The sequence below is a fragment of the Pseudopodoces humilis genome, chromosome 8 (genome assembly GCF_049639895.1).
Source record: "Pseudopodoces humilis isolate 2021_Gansu_Grassland_sample_001 chromosome 8, ASM4963989v1, whole genome shotgun sequence".
In the NCBI taxonomy this organism is placed as follows: Eukaryota; Metazoa; Chordata; class Aves; order Passeriformes; family Paridae; genus Pseudopodoces; species Pseudopodoces humilis.
In genome coordinates, this window is record NC_142207.1 from 2,044,404 (window position 1) to 2,064,671 (window position 20,268).

The following is a 20,268-nucleotide window of genomic DNA, read 5'->3' on the forward strand; positions in this document are numbered from 1 at the left end:
TAAAACACCAACAGAGTAAGGGCCTGGTTAACTGAAAGATTGTCAGTTGTAGACAAATTCAAATTTTAAGAGGTAAAACAACACCAGAAAACCCCAAGCTGTGTCCATGCAAGCACTGAACATTTTCCTTATTCTTCACAGCTCTTACCTGAATAGAAAAAAAAACACTTTCCACTCCTCAAAATAATATCAAGGGAAAATAAGTTATTATTTAGAAATAAGAATGGGAAAAATAAGCTGGAAATTTAAGTAACAGCTTATTATCGATTAGAATTAATTTTAAGATTACAATTAATTATATATATAATATATATTATTAATTATCATATTATAATTAATTAGTGATAAGATTCCTTATAATCTCTCCCAAGCAGGGATGTTTCTATGAACCCTGAATCAATGGGATATTTAAATTTGTTATATAATTAGAAGAGAAGGTTCTAGGGGTGATTCCAGTTTTAGAATAAATTTTTTCTTGGACACAACGAGTCCCAAAAAGTTGTCAGATGCTCTTCAGACCCTGGAGTCCAAAAGTTCTTCTGATTTTGTAATTTTAGGATATATAAAGTAATTTTGGGAAGCAAATCCAGACTTGTTTGGTTTAATTTGTGTTTTCAAGAGTTTGCACTGAGGTGATCAAATCAAAGCCTCCTAAACCCCTTCTTCTGGGGGTTCTGTTTTCCAATGCCATGTTCCATTCCCAATTTTCTTGCCTGTATTAAAATGAATTCTTCAATTTTCTTGGCTGTATTAAAACAAAGTCCTCTCCTCACTCTCAGTGATTGGTGTTCTGCTCCTCCCTGTTTAATTATATTTTACAATTCCTATTCTGTGCATTTCACCAGGAAAAATTCCACTTCCAGGGAAGGAATTACAGCCTTTTTTTGCCAAATCTGCCAATTTTTTGTCACTTCTTAACTTCTAGACGCAAAGTTTCTCCTATTTTATAATGCTAATTATAAATTATAATTTATTACATTGAGACCACTGATCACCTTTATTTGTTGTGGTTATTGAGGTTCCCTTAATTTCCCTTATCAGCAGGCCAGAGCTTTTATTCCCAAATATTTTCACTCATTTCCATCCATCCCATTATTTATGGATGTTGCTTTCTTAGCAGGATTTGGATGTTGAATGTTCAACACTCAAACACAGATTTATTTTTTTACCCTGTTACATATTAACAGCAGGAGAAAGGTAGATAAATAAAAACCAACAATCAAATCCATCACCCAGAGATGCAGTTCCATCCTACAAAAAGAACAAATTCCACCACACACACCCTGAAAAATACCTGGGAACTAAAGATATGATCTGTGGAATAAAAAAACAAGAGCTGGAATAACAAAACTTGGTCCATGTGGTTAAAATATAATTAAAAGCTTAGGCAATAACCAGCTAATTGTGGGGATTCACAAGATTTTTTCTCTCAGGAGCTATTTCTGAGGAGTAGCTGTTCTGAATTGCTGGCACAGACACAGAAAACAGATTTAGCAATTAAAATCCTTCAAAACAAAGGGAAAAAACAAGCCACAAACTGAAATATGAACGCGAAATATGAATGTTCCTTTAGACATCTTCCTCAGCTGAACTGCTCTTGAAAATTCAGTGTACAGGGGCTTTCACCAGCTCCATCCCCAAAACTAACAGAGGAGAATTCCCAAAATTCCTCTTCCCAGTTTTGTTACAGAGCTGGATACAGGCTGGGAACTCACTTTTATTTTAAAAATAATTATTATTAACACAAAACACTCAACATTTCACGTGAGTTTCATGGAAAGAACATTCCCATTCTCCTGGAAATCCAACAGAATTCCCCTCTCTGGATTAAACCTCACCCCTGAACCCTGTGCTGCTGGGAGGCCTCAGGAAAAGGCTCACTGAAGGTTTTAGGGAATAACACAAACATGAGAAAAAAAACATTCTCCAGGCTTTATCATGGATATTCAAGAAATAATTCAATGCAGGCTGTTTTTTATCCTGCAAGCACCAGGTTAAAAAAAATAAAAATACCAACTTCAGCAGCAGAGAATGGAACACTTCCCAACTTTCCAGCCTTTGCCTACATGGAATTCCCTTTTTAGGAATTTCCTTTAAGGAAAAAGGTGTCACTTGAGGCTTTGTGATGGTTCCAAACCTCTGAGGCATCCCCTGAGGGTGGCAGTGCCAGGAGGAGCCCCCAGATGGGGTGATGTCCCTATTCCTGCTCCCACAGGGATGAGAACCCAGCTGGCTGTTGATGCTGGAACCTTCCTTCAGGGCTTTGGCTCATTTGTTCTGTTGCATTTGTATTTTTGGGGGGGAAATTCAGCTTGGAGCTGAGTGGAATTACAATCCCGGGCTCTGATTAACCCAGGAACACCACGGGAGCCTTTGGGAGTGGTGGGAACCCCAGGCAAGGTGGGAACCAAGGGGTTCCTGCCCCAGGGATTGTGTCCTGGGCTCAGTGGGACAGGGAAGTGAATTCCCAAGGCAATCCCAGACCTTTGTTCTGCGCACAGAGAGGGCAAAGTCTCAGAAGCTGCATCAGGAAATGCCCCTGGGGTCAGCATGACAAGGCCAAAGAGCCACACAAGGACTGAGAGCTGCTTCTTGTGACCACTCCAGGCCAAAATAAATAAACCTTTTTATCCCAGGGATGGGGAGAAACCCTTAAAAGTCATCAGAAGCCATGACCATTATTTGTCTATAATTCAGCTTTTCTATAATTCCATTTTAAAGGAGGAAGTTGAGGAATGCAGAGCAGGTTCTTGCCTGGGTTAATGAGAGGTCACTTGAACACTCAGGTGAGTCCTGAGTTTTCATTCTGATTCACATATTTGCACCACTACCATCTTCTAATACTTTGTTCAACCAGTAATAGTCAATAAAATTCACATTTTTGAGCTGATTCCTTTCTTTAAACCCCCCAGAGACGATAACAGCAGCAAACCCATTTCCTCTCCAAATCTTCCCCGATGAACAAACCAGGAAATCTCTCCCTACACTCCTCCAAGTGTTTATTCAACCACTTAATCACCACCTTAGTAAAATTACCTCAATAAAAGCAAACACAGGCTTGCCATTCCCTCCTGCTGGCCCTGAAAAGGTTTATTTTGTACATTTTGGTACTCGCAGGAGCTGCTCCAATCTCTGACACCACCTCTAATTCCAGCAGGAAAGAACTCATGGATCACCTGGACACACACTGCCAGGTGAGCCACGACCTTGTGGGCTCGGAGCAGGGCAGGCTGCAAAAAAACTCCAATTTATTTGGAGAAGAGACAACAGAGGTGTGGGAATGTCCAGAAGTGAATGGATTTTATTCATGGAGAGCGTGTGGAAGTCAGCAGAAGCAAGAGCTGTCACAGGAAGCAGGCCAGGATGGTTTTGTCCAGAAAAAGGGAGATATGTTTTAATTTACCACTGGTTTTGTTTTGTTTTTTTCCTTTCTGTTTTATCTTTGAGTATGTGCCTTTTCACCGGGATCAACCCAAATTTAACAAGGAACATTTACAACCAGCCATCAGTGATTTCCAAGGATGGAAACCTGGGAGAATCCCCTCGGGAGGCCACGTACCTGCTTCAGGACTGGTTTGATTACAGCTGCTGGCGATGCTGTTGGGGATCGCTGGCGCGGAGGGTGCCTGGAGCCTGGCCTGAGCAGGGTTGGGATGTAAGGAGTTCCCTAAGGCCATTCCTGCCTGGGGGAGCATCCCGCAGCTCCCGCTGGCCTGCATCTGGTTGAGGAGCCCCGCCAGGTGGTTGGAGGGGGCCGGGCCGGCGCCGAAGCCGGGGTTGGGGTTGGGGCAGGGCAGCCCCTCCCCACGCAGGGGCAGCCCCGGGGCCAGCGGGGCCACGACGCCGGGGGGGCCCAGCGCGGGCTCTGGCAGGTGCAGCTGGGTGCCAGGGCAGGGCAGGGCGCTGCTGGAGCTCCCGCAGCCCGAGGAACTATTGCTGCTCCCGTGGGAGCTCTGACAACTCATGGACTGCAGGAGCTGCGACATGGAGCTGACGGGGAAGGAGCTTTGACTTGGCTTTCTTATCAAATCAGACCCAGCTTTGGGAACCCCGGAGCTGTCCAACTGAGACTGTCTCAGCAAGCTCAGCACCGTGGTGGTCGGCTGCTTCCTTTTCCTCAGAGGATCCTTTTGCTGAGACATCAATTTATCTCTCAGTGCTGCCCGGCCGCTCTGCCCTTCCGTGGTGGGGAGGAGCACGTTGGCAGCAGGAGGGAACATGGGATTTAAAGTGCTGTGTCCTTCGGTGCTGCCGCCGCTGGCAACAGGTCCAGAATTGCTACTGCTGTTATTGTTGTTACCAGCAAGTTTATTTTGATTTGCTAGCTGTGCTTTGGCTGCTGCTGAGAGTAAACTGCTTGCTGGAAAAGAGGCAGCGTTGTGCTGGTTCAAGATCTGATTTAAAGGCATTCCCAGCAAACCAGGCTGACTCTTCAAGGAACCGCTTCCAGCCGATGCAGCGGGAAAAACTGCATTGTTTGGAGGATTTAATACATTACTCATTCCAGCAATTAATGGGTTAGGTATGTCCTTGTATTGATTAAGTCCATCGTGCTTGGTGGAAGGGCTGGATGGCATGGATGGCCTCGGTGACCCTATGGTTGACCTCGGGGACCTGGGAGGGACTTTGATACCACTACAGGATGACTGTGGCCCTACTGGAGGCAGCAGGAAGTTTCCGTGATCGGACGAGGTGGAAGAAGAACGCGATCTTTGGGGAGAAGCCTCGATCCTCCCGATGCCGGCCGCCATCATGTGAACGGGGGACGTCACCGGCGACGGCGACAGGGACGTCGAAGCCGAGTGCTGAACCCTTTGGACGTGAGCGCCATGGTTCACGTGGGCGGGTTTGACGGTGGGCAGGGGCAGGTTGCTGGGCAGGGGCACCACGGCGGGGGGCATGCTTACATTCATCACGGGTACCTGAGAGTGGACACTCGAGTGGAAAGTGGTGGGGTTCATGATCACGGGGTTCTGGTTCACGGGTTTGCTGGGAATCGGGTCCAGTATGCCAAGCGGATCCTTCTCGGATGTTAATGGCTTTTTCTGAAGAGCGCAAGAAGGCGGTGGAGGAGGTGGGGGTGGGCCTTGGGGGGGTTTATGGTGGAACATTGCTCGTGGTATTTCCATACCGGCTGAAAAGTTACACAGGGGTTTTTTCATGACCGGGCTCTTGGTGGTCAGGGTGGGGGAAAGAGGTATATTAGTCCTTCCAGCCATTGCACAGGATGACTGTATGGGAGAGCTGTGGAGCATGACTGACGGCGGGGACAGAGGCGTCCTGGTCATGTGGATAGGACTGGAGTTGGGTGCTCCATGAAAACCGGGATTGTTCCTCGTGAAGACGTCGGGGCTTCCGAGCGGGTCAGTCCTGGGGGAGATGGAGCCGTCCCCGTAGATCTGCGATCCCGAGGACGCCGGGCTGGGCATCCCCCCGTGACTGCCACGGTACGGAGACTTCTGCCCCAGTTCATTGCTCCCCAATCTCTGCCTGGGATAGGCAGGATGGAGCTCTGCTTGCTGGCTTCCAGCCATTTCTTGCACATAAAGCCTACCCATGGCATTAGATGCCCCCATCATCAACTTGAAAGGAGTCTTACATTCCGGCATCACAGAATTTGTAATTCCTTCATGAGATTTATTCCTCATCGACCTTGGGGTTGCTGCTCGAGTGGGAACTACTGGCGTTGCACCTGGGATGGGAAACACACGGCAGTTACTGGAAATCCAGTGTCCCACGTTTCAGGGCAAAGCTACTGAGGGTGAAAATATTCCCAAAAAGCTCAGGGAGCCTTTGGCTAAACTTTTGCTTCAGCAGAAATAAACCCTCAATCACTGAGCGGCTGCTGGAACCGTGCCTGTCCCCAGCAACACAGTTGTAATTCCACATCCCATAGGAATATGGACAATTTTAAACCTCTTTCCCTTCCCTTCTGCCTTTTCCAGCCACCCCCTCCAGCCTCCTGCATCTCCAGCATCCTCCCACCTCGGCAGGAGGAGCGGGATGGCTGTGGCAGGGAAAAGGAGCCTCTGGCACCATCTATTGAGGACAGGAGGAACACAGCCCGTCCAGGATTGAGACTCAAATCCCACAGAAAAGGTCCTGTCCCAAATGTTATCCCTGCTGAGGGATCCTGAATGCTTTCTGTTTGTTGTCAGGATAAAAGCCTTGGGGATATTTGCACATGATGGAAAAATTCCCTGTAAATCCCGCTTTTGAGGCTACACCTTCCAACAAACACAAGGCCACTTTCCATCTTTATTTAAAAAGGTTTTTTTCCAATGTTTTACTTCCAGACTAGAAGCACAAACAGCTCCAAGTCTGGGGGACTTTCTGCCAGTTTTGCTGCTCTGGGAATTTGCAATTCAGCTTGGAGAGCTTGGCATGCAGCCTCTGGATGTGCAAAATTCAACTGGAATTGGGAGCTAAAAATTCTGTGTTCAAATGAACTCAGAGGTGCCTTCAAATTCCTCTACTCCTTCATGGAAAGGATGGTCAGATGGCACTGACAATCCTGCCCTCATCCTGTTTACTCCAACGTGAGAGAAACAAACATTTCCCTTGCCCCAAAATACAACAAAAGTCTCATTTAGGTGATAAAACTAAAGGCTGAACTGCAAAATAAAATAATTATGAGAGGCCTCACCTTGAGTGCTGGAAATAAGCAAATGGTCACATATAAATGTGCAAAAATTTTGCTTACAAGGGGATTTATTGGGGAATTTTCTTCTTTGCTTGTGCACAAAATTCTGACCGACAGAGAAAGTAAGAACACATAAATATATAAATTATCTCCTTCAGTTTGCTAATATTTTGAAAACAGGAATGTAATTTACTCACTGAAAAAATTGAGCAGGGAAATGCACAGAAACTTGGGAAATTGTTAGTTAAAAACAAAATTACACTGAAAAAAAATTTCCAAGAAAGGTTTTAAATCCTAAACTGCAATGTGAAAATGCAGGGGCACATCGGTATAATGAACAGCAGGGGCATCTTAGCACTGGAACTCATCTAGAATTTATTATTTCTTGGTTTTCTTATAATTTTTCCCACTCTGAAGTGGGAAGAGCTGTTGGCCAGGTGTTCTCACAGCAATGAGGGGTGCAGAGAGCTCTCAGGCGTTTTCCCAGGAGCTGCAACACCAGAGTACAGAAATAAAATCTCAGCCCCCTTCCCTCCTTTGTCCTGCCCACTGGGATCTGAAATTCTCTTCAGAAAATTCTGAATCCTTACAAAGTCCCTGATTTTGGATGAACTTCTGGGTTTGGAGCTGTTTCAGTGCTAACTTTGCTTTCGCTCCAGGTGTCAGGGAGCCCCCCTGGTTTTACAATGTTTTGATCTTTTGTTTGGAGAATATTTGTCAACTTCAGCCACCAACAAATTTCCTCTTTTTTTTTTTTATTGATGGGGATAATTAAAATGCTAATCCAGGTTGGTGGCCAGAAATAATCCTTGAGAAATGACAGTGGAGATCTCCTCTTGCTGTCTATTCTCCTTTACAATACAATTTCCCATTTAGCCAAGTCCTTAGCCACATCCTAATCCCTTCATAATCACTTTATTCTGCTCCTCTAATTTCCCATGTGACAGAATATCAGACATATTACTACAGTTCCAAAAGATGAGAGCTAATGTATTTTCTTTGTCTAGAACAATCTGATATCTTTTCCAAGAAAATCATGCTCTTAGGCTGGGCTGACCTGCTTTTAGACTCATTTTCTATCTACCTCCATCTCTGATTACTCCCTTTATTTATTCCTTCAATCTGCTTATTTTTGCACTCAGACTTTCGGGGTGGTTTTGCATAGCAATTATGTGTGGAAAAATCAGATTATTACATGATTCTGCATGACTTCATTTTACTCACTTGTTCCACCACCAGGACTAGTTAGAACCAGTGAAGGATGTGGTGCTTCCATGCTTTTATGAAGTGTAGCCACAGCAATAATTTTCCTTTTGTGAATGCATAGTTTGGTGACATCTTCGTCCGCTTTAACATCTTCAGCAGTTCTCTGCTTCACAGCAGCTCCAGGATCAAAATTAAAGACCTGGCAGTGAAAATTCCAGCATTTAAAATAATGACTTCAGGCAGCAAAGTCACCAAATTCACATAAATTAGGAATTTTATATGGAGTATAGAGGAATTTTCCTCTGTTGCTGACTGCTCCTATACTGCCCAAGAGATTCCTTGACAGGATGTTTGGAAACAACAAATAAAAAAATGAATATATTTATAATAACTGAGTCAGATCCTCTCCAAGAGGGGCTAAGGCAGAGGGGAGCTGAATTTTGTATTTTAAGGTCTAACTTTGGGTGGACAGCACTTATTTTAGAGATGATCTGAACAGAGTTTGAGTCACCAGCATGGGGAGCTCATAAATATTCTTGACCCCAGATCCAAAATGATGCTGTGCTTTACCTTGGGAAGAACAAGAGGACATTCTAGGCCACACTTGCACGTTCCATCAGTCAGCAAGTAAGTCTTCACCTGCTCCAAGCAGGATAATAAAGACCCACTGGGACTGCAAAGGAACAGAAATGATGAATACGAGCTCTTGGATAGGTCAGGACTTGTGTCTGCTCACAAGGACAGTGGGTAAAAATCACATTGCGTATTTTTTCTCTCACAATACTTCTTGCTTTTACTCAAGAATTGAGATAATACTTAGAAAAAAAAATCCCAAACATATTTTTGGAAAGGAAACAAAACTGTTGCAGCTGGGTCTCTTTGTTGCACAATGTTTGGTTTCATTCAGCTAAAATTTCGACCTTCTCACTGAAAATAAGAAATATTACACCAAGGAGCCAGGCCAGCGAGCTCCTGATAAACTGCACTCGGATTTCTCCAACTCCCACCAGAAAATCATTATCTCCACATCCCAAAATAGGGCACTGGGAACTCTGTTACGGCAAAATCACTAATTCATAAGATGGAAAAAAAAAAGTTCTCGTGTCCCCAGCCTGTAACTTGCAGATTGCTCTTTATTGCTGGGCCAGCTGAAGTGTTTATCTGGAATAAGACACTGGTTATTAATGGCAGCTGTAAATAGCCCTAATTCAAACAAAAACAGCTCAAGTGGAATAGTTTGGATCACAAAAACACTCCTGAGTCAAAATTTCAAGCTATGATGAACTTTGGTACTTAGAATCCAACACATAAACACCTCATCCTGCATGAGAAGCGAGTCACATCTAAAGCAACACCTGCAAGTGACATTTAAAGTTCTGCTGACAGTTTAAGTAAGTAATTTCTTTGCCAGGCATTCCCTGAAATAGTTATTTTTGGGAGAAGTGCTCAGGTTGAATCTGTGTAGCAGTGACAGTTTGGAGGGTGAGGAAGATGAAAGAGCAATCTAAAAATAAAGGTACAGGTCTGGTGACTGGTCAGGAGTCAAACCTTTCCTGTCTGAAATCCTTGGGGAGCAGGGGGAAAACTGCTCTTTATTTATTTTAATTAAAGCAGGATCCTGGCTGATCCCTTTGGATGTTCCCACCTGTCCTGATCATGCTCAGCCCCAGGCAAACTCCACTCTGGATGTAACAGCTTCCCAAGGGAGAACCCCAGACTGACATTTGCTCTGGACCATCCTGTCTACACCCAAAATCTCTGCAGACACTTTCTGTGATCCTTAAATCTCCTGTTAAAAGGCATTTCTGGGAATATGCTCTGGAGTGAGGATGCTGTTTTATTTGCATTGGCTAAAAAAGGCTACTTTTCCTGGGATATTTTTAGAAAAAAGTGATTCTAAATAACCTTGGTGCTCTGTTTGCCTGGGCACACATAACCACTGCAGGCTCCAGGAATAAAAAGGAGCGTGCTGACAATCAGTGAGTGGAAAGGAAGGTCAATCCACTCAATCTGTGGGATGTGGGATCCAGTATTCCAGCTTCAGTTGGTCATTTGTCCACAAAACCCAACCATATTTTAAAAAGGGCCTTTTTTCCCCTGTTCAGACTGATTCTGGGCAGAGCTGTAACTGCAGTCTTTTTTTTGTGTGCACAAAGTTATTGATGCTTCTGTAACACAAAGGATGATCCACAGCTTCCTTTGTAAGAAACTGCCACAAAAATATGGAATTCCAGACTGGTTTGGGTTGGGAAGGACCTTAAATTCAGCTGTTTCCTGCCCTGCCACTATCCCAGGCTGCTCCCAGCCCCGTCCAGCCTGGCCCTGGACACTTCCAGGGATGATTTAGGCCCTACTTAGAGGCTCTGTTTTGCTAAGAAAAGCCCCGAGAGTCAACTCAGTGCCTCTACCAGGTAATGAAAAGCAGTTAATGAATGGATTTAATCTTGATTTAATCCAAAGCAACTGCTGACAGCTGACAGGAAAGCGTCCGTGCTTTCCAAGGAGGCACAAACAGAGAGTCTTTATTCAGCTGGGATCATCTATTCCACTTAAATCATGTCAGATATCTTAATATATCCACTAATTTTCCCTGGGATAGCTGTGGAGTCAATACTGTGTGACCTTTCCTTGCCTCCATGAATGCTGTGCATGCTGGCAGGGCAGTGAGGAGGTTGTGGAAACTCAATCCTGGAGGATTCAGCTGCCCTCAGAGCCCTGTGGATGCTCCATGTCAGGCAGGAGATTGGATTATTGGGCTTCCACCCTCTCCCACCAACATGTGACTTGCACCAAACAGAAGTGTAAAATACTTTGCTTCATCAGAACATCTCAGAGAAGTGACCAGAAAATTCACCAAAGAATAAAAAAATACATTGGAAAACTTGGGAAGAGGGCAGAAACAGCATGAGCTTCCCCAAAGCTGCTGTGTAAACTTGTTAGGGCTGGGGGAAATGAAGTTCAAAAGCTGGTGAGATCATCAGGTACACAAAAAATATCAAAGCATTATTTTCCTGATGTCTGGATATAGAGATTATTGGGGGAAAAAAACCCCTAATCCACAACTTTTCCTTTCCCATTGATCTGTAAGTGAATTAGAGCTGTAATGAGAAATACAAGGGCAGGGTGGTTTCTCTTTGCCATGGGCTGGGTTTGATTCTGCTCATGGAGAACACAAACAAGAAATCCTGGAATGCATCTGATCCTTTCTGGTAGTTTAAGTGTAAAATTGGAGTGTGCTCTGGCTCATTAAAGACTTTTGTACTGGTAATACACAAAATGTTGTGAGAAGTGCTTATTTTAATCACAGAACAGTGGAAGAAATTTAAGCAAATAACTGCCTGATAATCACATAGGTTTGTGTGATGCAAACCCAATGTCCCCACATTTTATAAAGCTGACTATGATCTTTTTTCCAATAACATTTAATTTAGACTCTCTTTGTCTGAACACATTTATTTCATAGCAATTTCAATGCATTTCTTTGTGACCATTCCAGGGTGAAGCAAAAAAGAAATTCCAATAAGCTAAGAAAAATAAATAAATAAACAAATAAAGTACCTAAAACTTTGGATTTAGGTTTATGTTCTTGGGGTTTTTTCCCACATGGGTAATGTGAGGGATCCATAAAAGTTGGAGAACGTCAGTGATAGTGAACACAGAACCTTCACAGGCATAAAAAAATGGGTTTGGAGCTACTGAGTAGTAACATGTCTTAAATTTACTTTGAGAAGAATCACGAAATCATAGAATGGTTTGGCTTGGAAGGGATCTAAAGCTCATCCAGTTCCAATCCCTGCCCAGGGACACCTCCCACCATTCCAGGCTGCTCCAAGCCCCAATGTCCAACCTGGCCTTGGACACTTCCAGGGATCCAGGAGCAGCCACAGCTTCTCTGGGAATTCCATCCCAGCTCCACCCCACCCTCCCAGCCAGGAATTCCTTCCCAATATCCCACCTAAATCTACCCTCCTTCAGCTTCCAAGACGATCTTGCACTTGAGGAACAATTCCTTGGAGTTTTTGAGCGGAAGAAAGGATCCGAGCCAGGAATTTCCTGCTCATTGTGGCCAAACTCCACCAAACACCAGCCCAGCCCCTGAGGTGACCTTACCTGATGTAGAGAACTCCACTTTGGTCCACCCTCCGCTGCCAACCAACGGGAACTTGCACTGCTGGTGGCCCTCCATCCGTGTCCCCTCCGTCACACTCCTTCCCACCATTCATTTTCCTGTTTCTGGTTATGAGTCTTCAAAGGTATCAACAGTAAGGTGATATCCTTTTACTACATGTCATCCTGGCCTCCCAAAGCAGGCCCTGCAGCACAGCTTTCCCCAAATCCTACAAAGTGCATCGGGAGGCTCCAGCTCAGTTTGAAACCAAGTCCTTAAAAGTGGCCATTTTGGTTAATGAGTCACTTTCCCATTATAATCCACATTAAATATGCAATGTTTAACTCCTTATATATTCATAAGGATGAACTATATAGATAAAAATTAGTGCTTCCAACTTGGGAAAATCATAATTCACCAATCCTTTGTTACCTGTCAGAAAGGAGAATGGGGAAAAGGAGAATTTCTAGTTCAACAGCATGATGGCTCCAAGCTTGATGACTGTCTAAGATAACTTGTGTTTCGTGAAAGCTCGTCTCATTTTTATAAATATGAGTCAGATCCAATACCTCCAGGTATTACACCCTTTATATGCCACATTATTTTTGTTTTCTTTTTATCTTCTGGTCATGATCCAAGTTGTCTTCTTGAGTTCCTTTGCTGAGTCCTTGGCTCCAATCAAACAGCCTGAAAGATACAGATGTGGGAAACACGTGAGCCATCCTTCTCCAGCCCTGCAGCCCAGTGCAGTAACTCAGGGAGATGTTTACAGCTGCAGCCATTCCCAGAGCTTCAAATCAAAATTTTAAATGTCAATGGAACCATCAAAATAAGGCTCAGAGCAAAGAGAATCCTGCCAGCATTTTCTATTTATATGTGGATGCAATTGAGCTACATCTTAAAAGCTACAAGAGTGCAACTGCTGTTAAATAGTTGATGTGGAGTTTGGGTGAATTAAGGGATGTATCTTTTCACAGAATATTTTCACATATGCTTCTGTTCAGAACTACCAGCAGATGACTAAATTAATGCCCTTTAAAAATTGTTTAGAAAACTGAATGAATTTCATGTGAAGGAAGCTGCTTCTAGGCTTTGATAATGTCCATAAAAATGCAAACCTCCTGCATTTCGATTGAATTAAAATAATCATCTCACCAAAAAATTGGGTAATAAAAAGGGAAAAGCCAGCAGCAGTGACTGATCTCTGAATACCTTTGAAAGAATCTGAATATCCTGGGGAATAAAACCCCCTCAGAGATTTTCTCTCATGACAGAAACTGTGTCATTCCCCCCAAAATAATTTTTTCAAGGTGACCAGGTGAGACTTAACACTTGAGAGTGGACGTTTTATTAAGGTGAGACAAATGTGGAATATGGGATTTAAATAGTAAATACACCAGAAAAGAAACCAACAATCCTAAATTCAAATATAGGATGGCACAGGTGACTGCTGTAGTAACATCACTGGGAGATTTTATTTGGGATCAGGTGTCAATCCTGCCTCATTCCCAACACTAACATTATGCCAACATATTAGAACATAATAAATGTTATGGACCTGACTGATTTTCATAAGAAAAGGGTGTTTTTTTAAAGCCAGGAATGGAACATATAGACATTTCTGCAATAACACCACATTACATCTATATTTAACAGTAATAACAGCTCCTTCCTTCAAGACCACTAAAGGAAGACTACAGAGGCATAAATATAGTCCTGGAAAATGTTCCCTTAAGTACCCTCATGCAGAACATTCCCTTTAGAAGTGCTGCTTAGAAATGTAAAGTTCCAAATGCTCCAGAAAGAAAAAATAAAAACCCTCACCAGGGTATTTCCAAGAAGGCTGTGGATAAAAGGAGCTGGTTGGACAAACCCCTTGCACTGAGGGGCTGGAATCTAAACAGGGAATTGGAATCTGTCATCTTGGAGGCTTTTCCCAACCTTAATGACTGTGTGATTTCAGATTTTCTGCAGGATGAAGGTTTCTGGAATGGGCTGGCACTGTTCTGCAGGGATCTGGTTCCACTTTCCCAAGAATTCCAAAGGGATGCAATCCTTGGCCAGACCAAAGGGCCTGGTGAGCTCCTGCCCTGCAAAGGTCACAGAGGATGTCCCATGGACACCTGGCCATGTCTCCTATCAAAACAATCCACCCTTTAATCTCTCAGGCTGGAACACAGAAATAGAATTTGGAGAGCTCTTGGCAACAGTTCAGGGCTCGCTCAGGTTTTCACTTCAGAAATTTGGGGGTTTGAGTGGTTTTATCCTGATTAAGGAGGGAGCAGATGAGGTTTCATCAAAAGCAGGCCAGAATTTACCTTACTGCTGAAAGCTGCAGTGACATTTTTACTGCTGGTCTCATGGAAGGCTAAAACAGGTAAAGAAATTTCCCTGTTATTCTGAATTAATTGAGAATTAACCTTCTGTAATGCAATAAAATCAGAAAATGTATCAAATACTGGGAGCACCCGGTGCAGGGGAAGTTGCTCATGTCTCAGCCCAGCTTTGCTCTGGCTCATGTTGACATTTAGGGTCATTATGAGCAAATAATATCCAGCAATTGCTTATTTCTGCAAGAGACACCTCAAAGTAACTTTTTATTTCTCTAGGTTCTGCAGCTCCCACTTCACCTCCACCACAGGATTCTCACCACTGAATCAGGTAAACTTTGTCTGGACTGCACCTGAGGACTGAAAAAAGCTAAAAAAAAAAAAATCACTGAACTGTTTAATCTGTGGAAAGTATTTAAATATTTTTAGGAAAAAGAGCAGGGTTAGGTGGGATATTGGGGAGGAATCCTTCCCTGTGAGGGTGGGGAAGCCCTGGCACAGCTGCCCACAGGAGCTGGGGCTGCCCCTGGATCCCTGGAAGTGTCCAAGGCCAGGCTGGACAGGGCTTGGAGCAACCTGGGATTGTGGAAGATGAGGATTTGAGGATCTTTAAGGTCCCTTCCATCTCAAACCATGCTGTAATTCCATGGTTCTAAATTCCACTCTCCTCCAGGTACAAAACTACTTCAAACCCTCACACTCCCCTAAAGCAGGAGCAGTGGCCAGAGATACTCCCAGCTCCCTTTAACTTTTATTTAAGGTTAATTACTCCTAAATTTAACCTTTTTGTGCAATTTCCAGTGCTGGGAGGACACCCTGAGGTGCCTGGGCACGGTGAGATCCAGGAAACAGGGCTAAGGCTATTGGGAGTTTCCAATACTATACAAAAATAAATTATATGTAAAACACATAATCCGTGTTTTATAGGAAATGCTCATGGAAGTGAGATAGATGGTTTTCCCAAAAATCCAGCACAGTTCCATGTGGATTTCCACAAAGTAAAGCCCTCAGTAACCTCTGCATGTTGCTACAGGCACAAACTGCCCAGGTAAGGGGTGCCCCCATCCACATTTCCACGCTGAAATCCCATCATAAGCCACACATGGAAAGTTCCTTGGGTGTTATTTGATTTAATTAATTAAATAACACCACACAACTCAAAGCTCTACTGGAGATTTACAACAACAGGAGGAGAGGGAACGGCCTCAGGCTGGGCCAGGGCAGCTCAGGGAGGACAGCAGCAGGAATTTCCCCATGGAAAGGGCGCTCAGGCCTTGGAAGTGCCCAGGGAGGTTTGCAGTGCCCATCCCTGGAGGTGTCCAGGGAATTCCTGGAGGTGGCACTCAGGGCTGGGGACACGGTGGGATCGGGCACAGCTGGGACTCCATGGGCTTTTCCAACCTCAGGGATCCCAGGATTCCATGACTGCACAGCCCCCTCTGCCCTCAATGCACGATTTGCCCCTTCCCCATCCAAGCACTCTCTGAAGCATTTTGGACCGGGATGCGAAAAAGTTGGATTTTGGACCAAATCCAAAGCGTTCTGGACGCTGGAATGAATCCAAAGGTCTGATTTCCATCAGCCATGGAATAAATCCCTGCCCTCAGTAATCTCCACACAAGTCCTGTTATCTCACCACGAGCAACACAACTTCCCACATCCAAACCAGCGACTGCTTTTTGCCCTGTGCCAGCACATGATGTTTAGATTTGTTTTGCAGTCCAGTTTCATTATGATATCCTTCAAAATATTTCACTGGAGAACTATGCAAAACTACACAGAATTCCCTCCCCCCTTTAGCCCCCTCGACCCCTTCCCCACACGGAAAAGTTCTCCTTAATTTTCATCTGCTGGAAGTGTGGTTTCAATTTTTAATGGGACTCTCTCCCTTTTTTTTTCGAAATGTTGGATTTCAGGCAGCCTCTTTGCACACTCAGCTGTTAATATTTACTTGAATAATTTTTGACTCAAGTGGGAAAAATAGAAAACTCGATAGGATGTGAAAAGAAATTTAAATGAGATATTAATTGTCTGGATTCCAATCTGTTACATATGATATGAATAATATTTATTTTATTAGTAAGTGGACGTTGAGCCAATTAAGACAAATTTTTACATTTTACAAATTTTTACTGCAAGTCATGGAATGGTTTGGGTTGGAAAGACCTTAAAGCCCATTTTGTTCCACCCCCAGGGACACCTTCCACTATCTCAGGTTGCTCCAACTCTCAGAGCAATAATTTTTTTCCTATTCAAATATAATCTAAATCTCTCCCTTGTCCTCCAAATACTTTTAATGTTCCATTACTTTGTTCTTACATGAACTTTGAAATGCCCAACAATTCCATGGATCACAAAGGGGCTCCACAATCCCTGCCTGGCTCTCTGAGGCACAAATCCCAGTTCCTATTTATGGAATGGCCAAATTTTGGATATAAAGCTTTGCAGACATTTAGAAAAAAAAAAAACACACCAAACACTGCTTAGAGACACAAATTACAATCTTGTTTTCAAGGCTTTCCTTTCTAGCACTGAAAAACCTCCAAAATGAGAAATGCTCTCAAATCACAGTCCTGGGGTTTCAGAACTAATAAGAAATTTTAGCTTCTTAAAAAGCATCACTTTCAAAGCACTCAGTGAAAAGGAGTTTTGATTCAGTTACCACTTGCACATTATTAATCTGTTTAAGTCTATCAAAGCAATTAGCCAGGATTCTCCTGTATCATCTAATTAGACACAAATGTTGCATCATTTTTTGGGAATGCTTTCCCAGTTTGAAAAGCAGCATTCTCCTGACTAATTAGATCAGTGGTGAATACTTTATGAGGGCCTATTTTTAGGCCAGTGATTCAACAAACAAAAGTGCCTGAAGTAGGAAGAAAACCTTGAATCCTTCAGGATTTTTTTTCCTTAGGGTGGTGTCCAGGACAGGGCACAGCTCTACACATGATTTACTCATGATAAACAGGATCTACTTTGATATACTCAGGCCTTAAAACAGATCTCACTTGTAAATACAGAGTATTCAGAATATTTTGCCACAATCAGAAAACTGCTCTGCACTGAATGAATTAAAATGAGCACTTGAAATCGCCCCAGCGCCAACTCATTTCACACCACTCCAACCAGCTCTGATATTATTTCTAACTTTTAAAGTAGTTTTATTTCTACAACAAGGTTTATATTCTCTTATTTCATACCACTCTTGATGCTGTGGAATTTTTTGGGATTGGAATTTAACCACTCCATAAAATAATTCCCTGGAGGTGTCCAAGGAACATCTGGATGCAGACTCAGTGGTCTGGGCTGGTGACAGGGTGGGGATTGGCCACAGGTTGGGCTCAGTTTTGGAGGCATTTTCCATCCTGGATGATTCCCTGACAGCCATTTGGATGAATCCACCCAAAAATAACAGAAATCCATGAGGATTCCAGGCCCCTGTGCCTGTTCTCCACACCCAGGAGCCCCCTGGACATTTCCCTGCTCCCAGCATGTGGATGGACATTTATTTTCCCAAGCCTCCAAGACCAGGAGCCCAAAGCTATTCAGGAACCTACACTAATGAAACAACACAAAAATGATTTTCATGGAGAAGAACTGATTTATGTCCATGGAATCCAGCTGATCATTAGGAGCAGGTCTCATAAATTCATTTCCTTGGAGCATTTTGGATCAGGGTGCTGTTGAGTAATCAGACAGAAATCTGATATCCTTCCCACCAGGGAAAAACCAGAGTATCCTCAATTTTGGAGATTTAATTGTGCCAATGAAGTCATCCAAAGCAATGGACAACTGGGCTGAGCTGGGAAGGAACAAGATTCTTTTAGCAGTCCTTAGGGATAGCACCAATCCCTAAAATCTTCTCCCAGGATGACTTTGAACCCATCTTTCCATGAAATTCCCAAAGCTGGAGCAATTTAGGCTGTCACTTCCAATAAAGAATGGATAAAGTCCTTCCTCCCAAGATACAGAGATCTCTCAAAGGCTTTGCACAAAAAAATAATAAAAAGGAAAGAAAGAAAATTATTTTGTTTTTAATGCTCATCCCTGGCTGTTGACTATGGATTTATTAATATTTATTTAAAATTTAATAATATATTTACTATGTCCACCCAGGATGCTCTTCCAGGATTTCCACAGCATGGATTTTTTTTCTTTCCAAGGGAAACAGGTCAGAAATGTGCATGTGACACAGACCTACTTTGTGTCAGCTTGATGGCAGCACTCAGATTTTGTCAAAATTAAAGTTAGTATTTGGTGTAGACCAGAAATCAGCTAAGAATGATATCACTATTACCCAAACCTTTCCTAGGGAATATTATTAAATGGAATATTACTGAGAAATATGTTAATGAGAAATGGAGAAACTTCACATCCACTTCATTTTAGGGGAATTTGGATAAAGGAATGAGGAATTTTCTTTCAATTCTCATGTTTCAGGCTTCTAAAAAGCTGATATTATTCAGCATAGTTCTGTAATGCTTTTATAATGAGGATTATATGAATTTCAGGAATCTCTGATTGAGAATGTTCTGAAAATATCTAATAAACAGATATAGAAATTGAGGAGGAAATAACTGTAATGTTCAGTTCTACTGTATGATATTGACTTAGAGGTTACCAGGAAAATGGAAATTTGGGAAAATAAAGATTTATTTCAAAAGAAAAAAATAAAAAATTTGAATGGAACTCTTTCAAAAACTGACCATGAAAATTCAATTAGATTTCAGCCAAACAATAAAAAAACAGGAAAAAAAAAAAAATCAAGATTCCTGGAAATCTGGAGAAAGGCTCTGAGCACTGGAATAACAATTTTTGAATAGCCCCAGATCTCCATTCATTTTGAAAAATTAAATTAAGCAAGAAACAGCAAAAATGAAGCAAGAAATGGCAAAAAATGAAACCCATCCTCCCATGTTTTCAAGGCAGAGGTCTCTATAAACAATATCAACCTCCTCTGGATCAGACACCTGAAGTTGAGGATGGAGCAACATTTCAATAATTTGAATTATTCAGCCTGAGTTCCTGTGCAGGAGAATGTCAGAACTGTAGCAAGATTGCAAATTAAACCCATAAATTATGCTTTTGTGCCAAAGTAGTAATCATGTGACTGTACTATTTTTAGCCCCTTGGAATTTTTTCTCCAAGTGCCCCTTTTTCAGCTGTTTATTGAATTACGTAGCTCTGCTCAGCAATTTCCCTGATGAAAATACACTTAAGGTATTAAAACTATATGGGAACAATAAAAATCAGCTCTTCAGACACCTCAGTGCAAACCCTCCTGCCTTATCTGGCATAAATGGAATAATATTGGAGAGTCTGGACGGCCTCTGGACCCTGAAAATCTGATTAATCTCTCCATTAGCAGATAATTATTTACTAATTGAATGTAGAAGTATTTGGAGAATTTGGACCTACTATTTTATTTGAGAGTGTTTTCTCTGTTTTCTAAAAAATAAGGATGCAAAAGTTCAAGGATATTTAGAAAAAAAAAAAGTGCTTTTAATCCTTTTAAATGCCAATTTTTTCCTTCTTGCTATAGCAGAGATTTATTAGTTATGAGTTTAATAATTTTTAAATCAATCTTGATGAAGATTTGTATACATGACCTTTCCTTCTCCAGCCCCTTTTTCTACTCACACTGCCCTGAGTCAGCTCTTTCCTGAACTCACCATTTGATTTAAAAATATTCTTGCTCACCTTACCATTTGTTTTGTTATTTAATTTAATTTGTTTTGTTATTTAAACCAGTAAGGCCCATATAAAGTAATTTTTAATGTATTAATTAAGAGTAGGGTAGGGGATTGAATTGAAAATGCAAAAATCCTGACCTTTTTCCTCATTAAGCATTAGATTGAAGTTGGGTCTGTTCATCTTGTTCACTCCAAGCTGGAAAATAATCAGTTAAAAACAGAAAATAAGCAATTGTGAGCAACACACTCCACTTAGGACGTTAAGATTCCAATATTAAATGACTCTTG

The 20,268-nt window shown here is 42.5% G+C and overlaps 1 protein-coding gene across 6 annotated transcripts in view; it reads right to left on the reverse strand.

The window, feature by feature from the left end:
- MBD5 (methyl-CpG binding domain protein 5) overlaps positions 1-20,268 on the reverse strand; it is a 110,032-nt gene that overhangs the window by 22,082 nt on the left and 67,682 nt on the right. For 3 of the 6 annotated variants that reach the window (XM_014249518.2, XM_014249515.2, XM_014249516.2), the window contains 5 exons: positions 20,119-20,176; positions 11,960-12,644; positions 8,420-8,522; positions 7,868-8,048; positions 3,560-5,692 (listed from right to left, as the gene is read on the reverse strand). In XM_014249518.2, the coding sequence (XP_014104993.2) occupies positions 3,560-5,692; positions 7,868-8,048; positions 8,420-8,522; positions 11,960-12,072 (2,530 nt within the window). In that variant the 5' untranslated portion in view covers positions 12,073-12,644; positions 20,119-20,176. The remainder of the gene's footprint in view (positions 1-3,559; positions 5,693-7,867; positions 8,049-8,419; positions 8,523-11,959; positions 12,645-20,118; positions 20,177-20,268) is intronic. The other 3 variants (XM_088058849.1, XM_014249517.2, XM_088058850.1) reach the window with 2 other exon arrangements.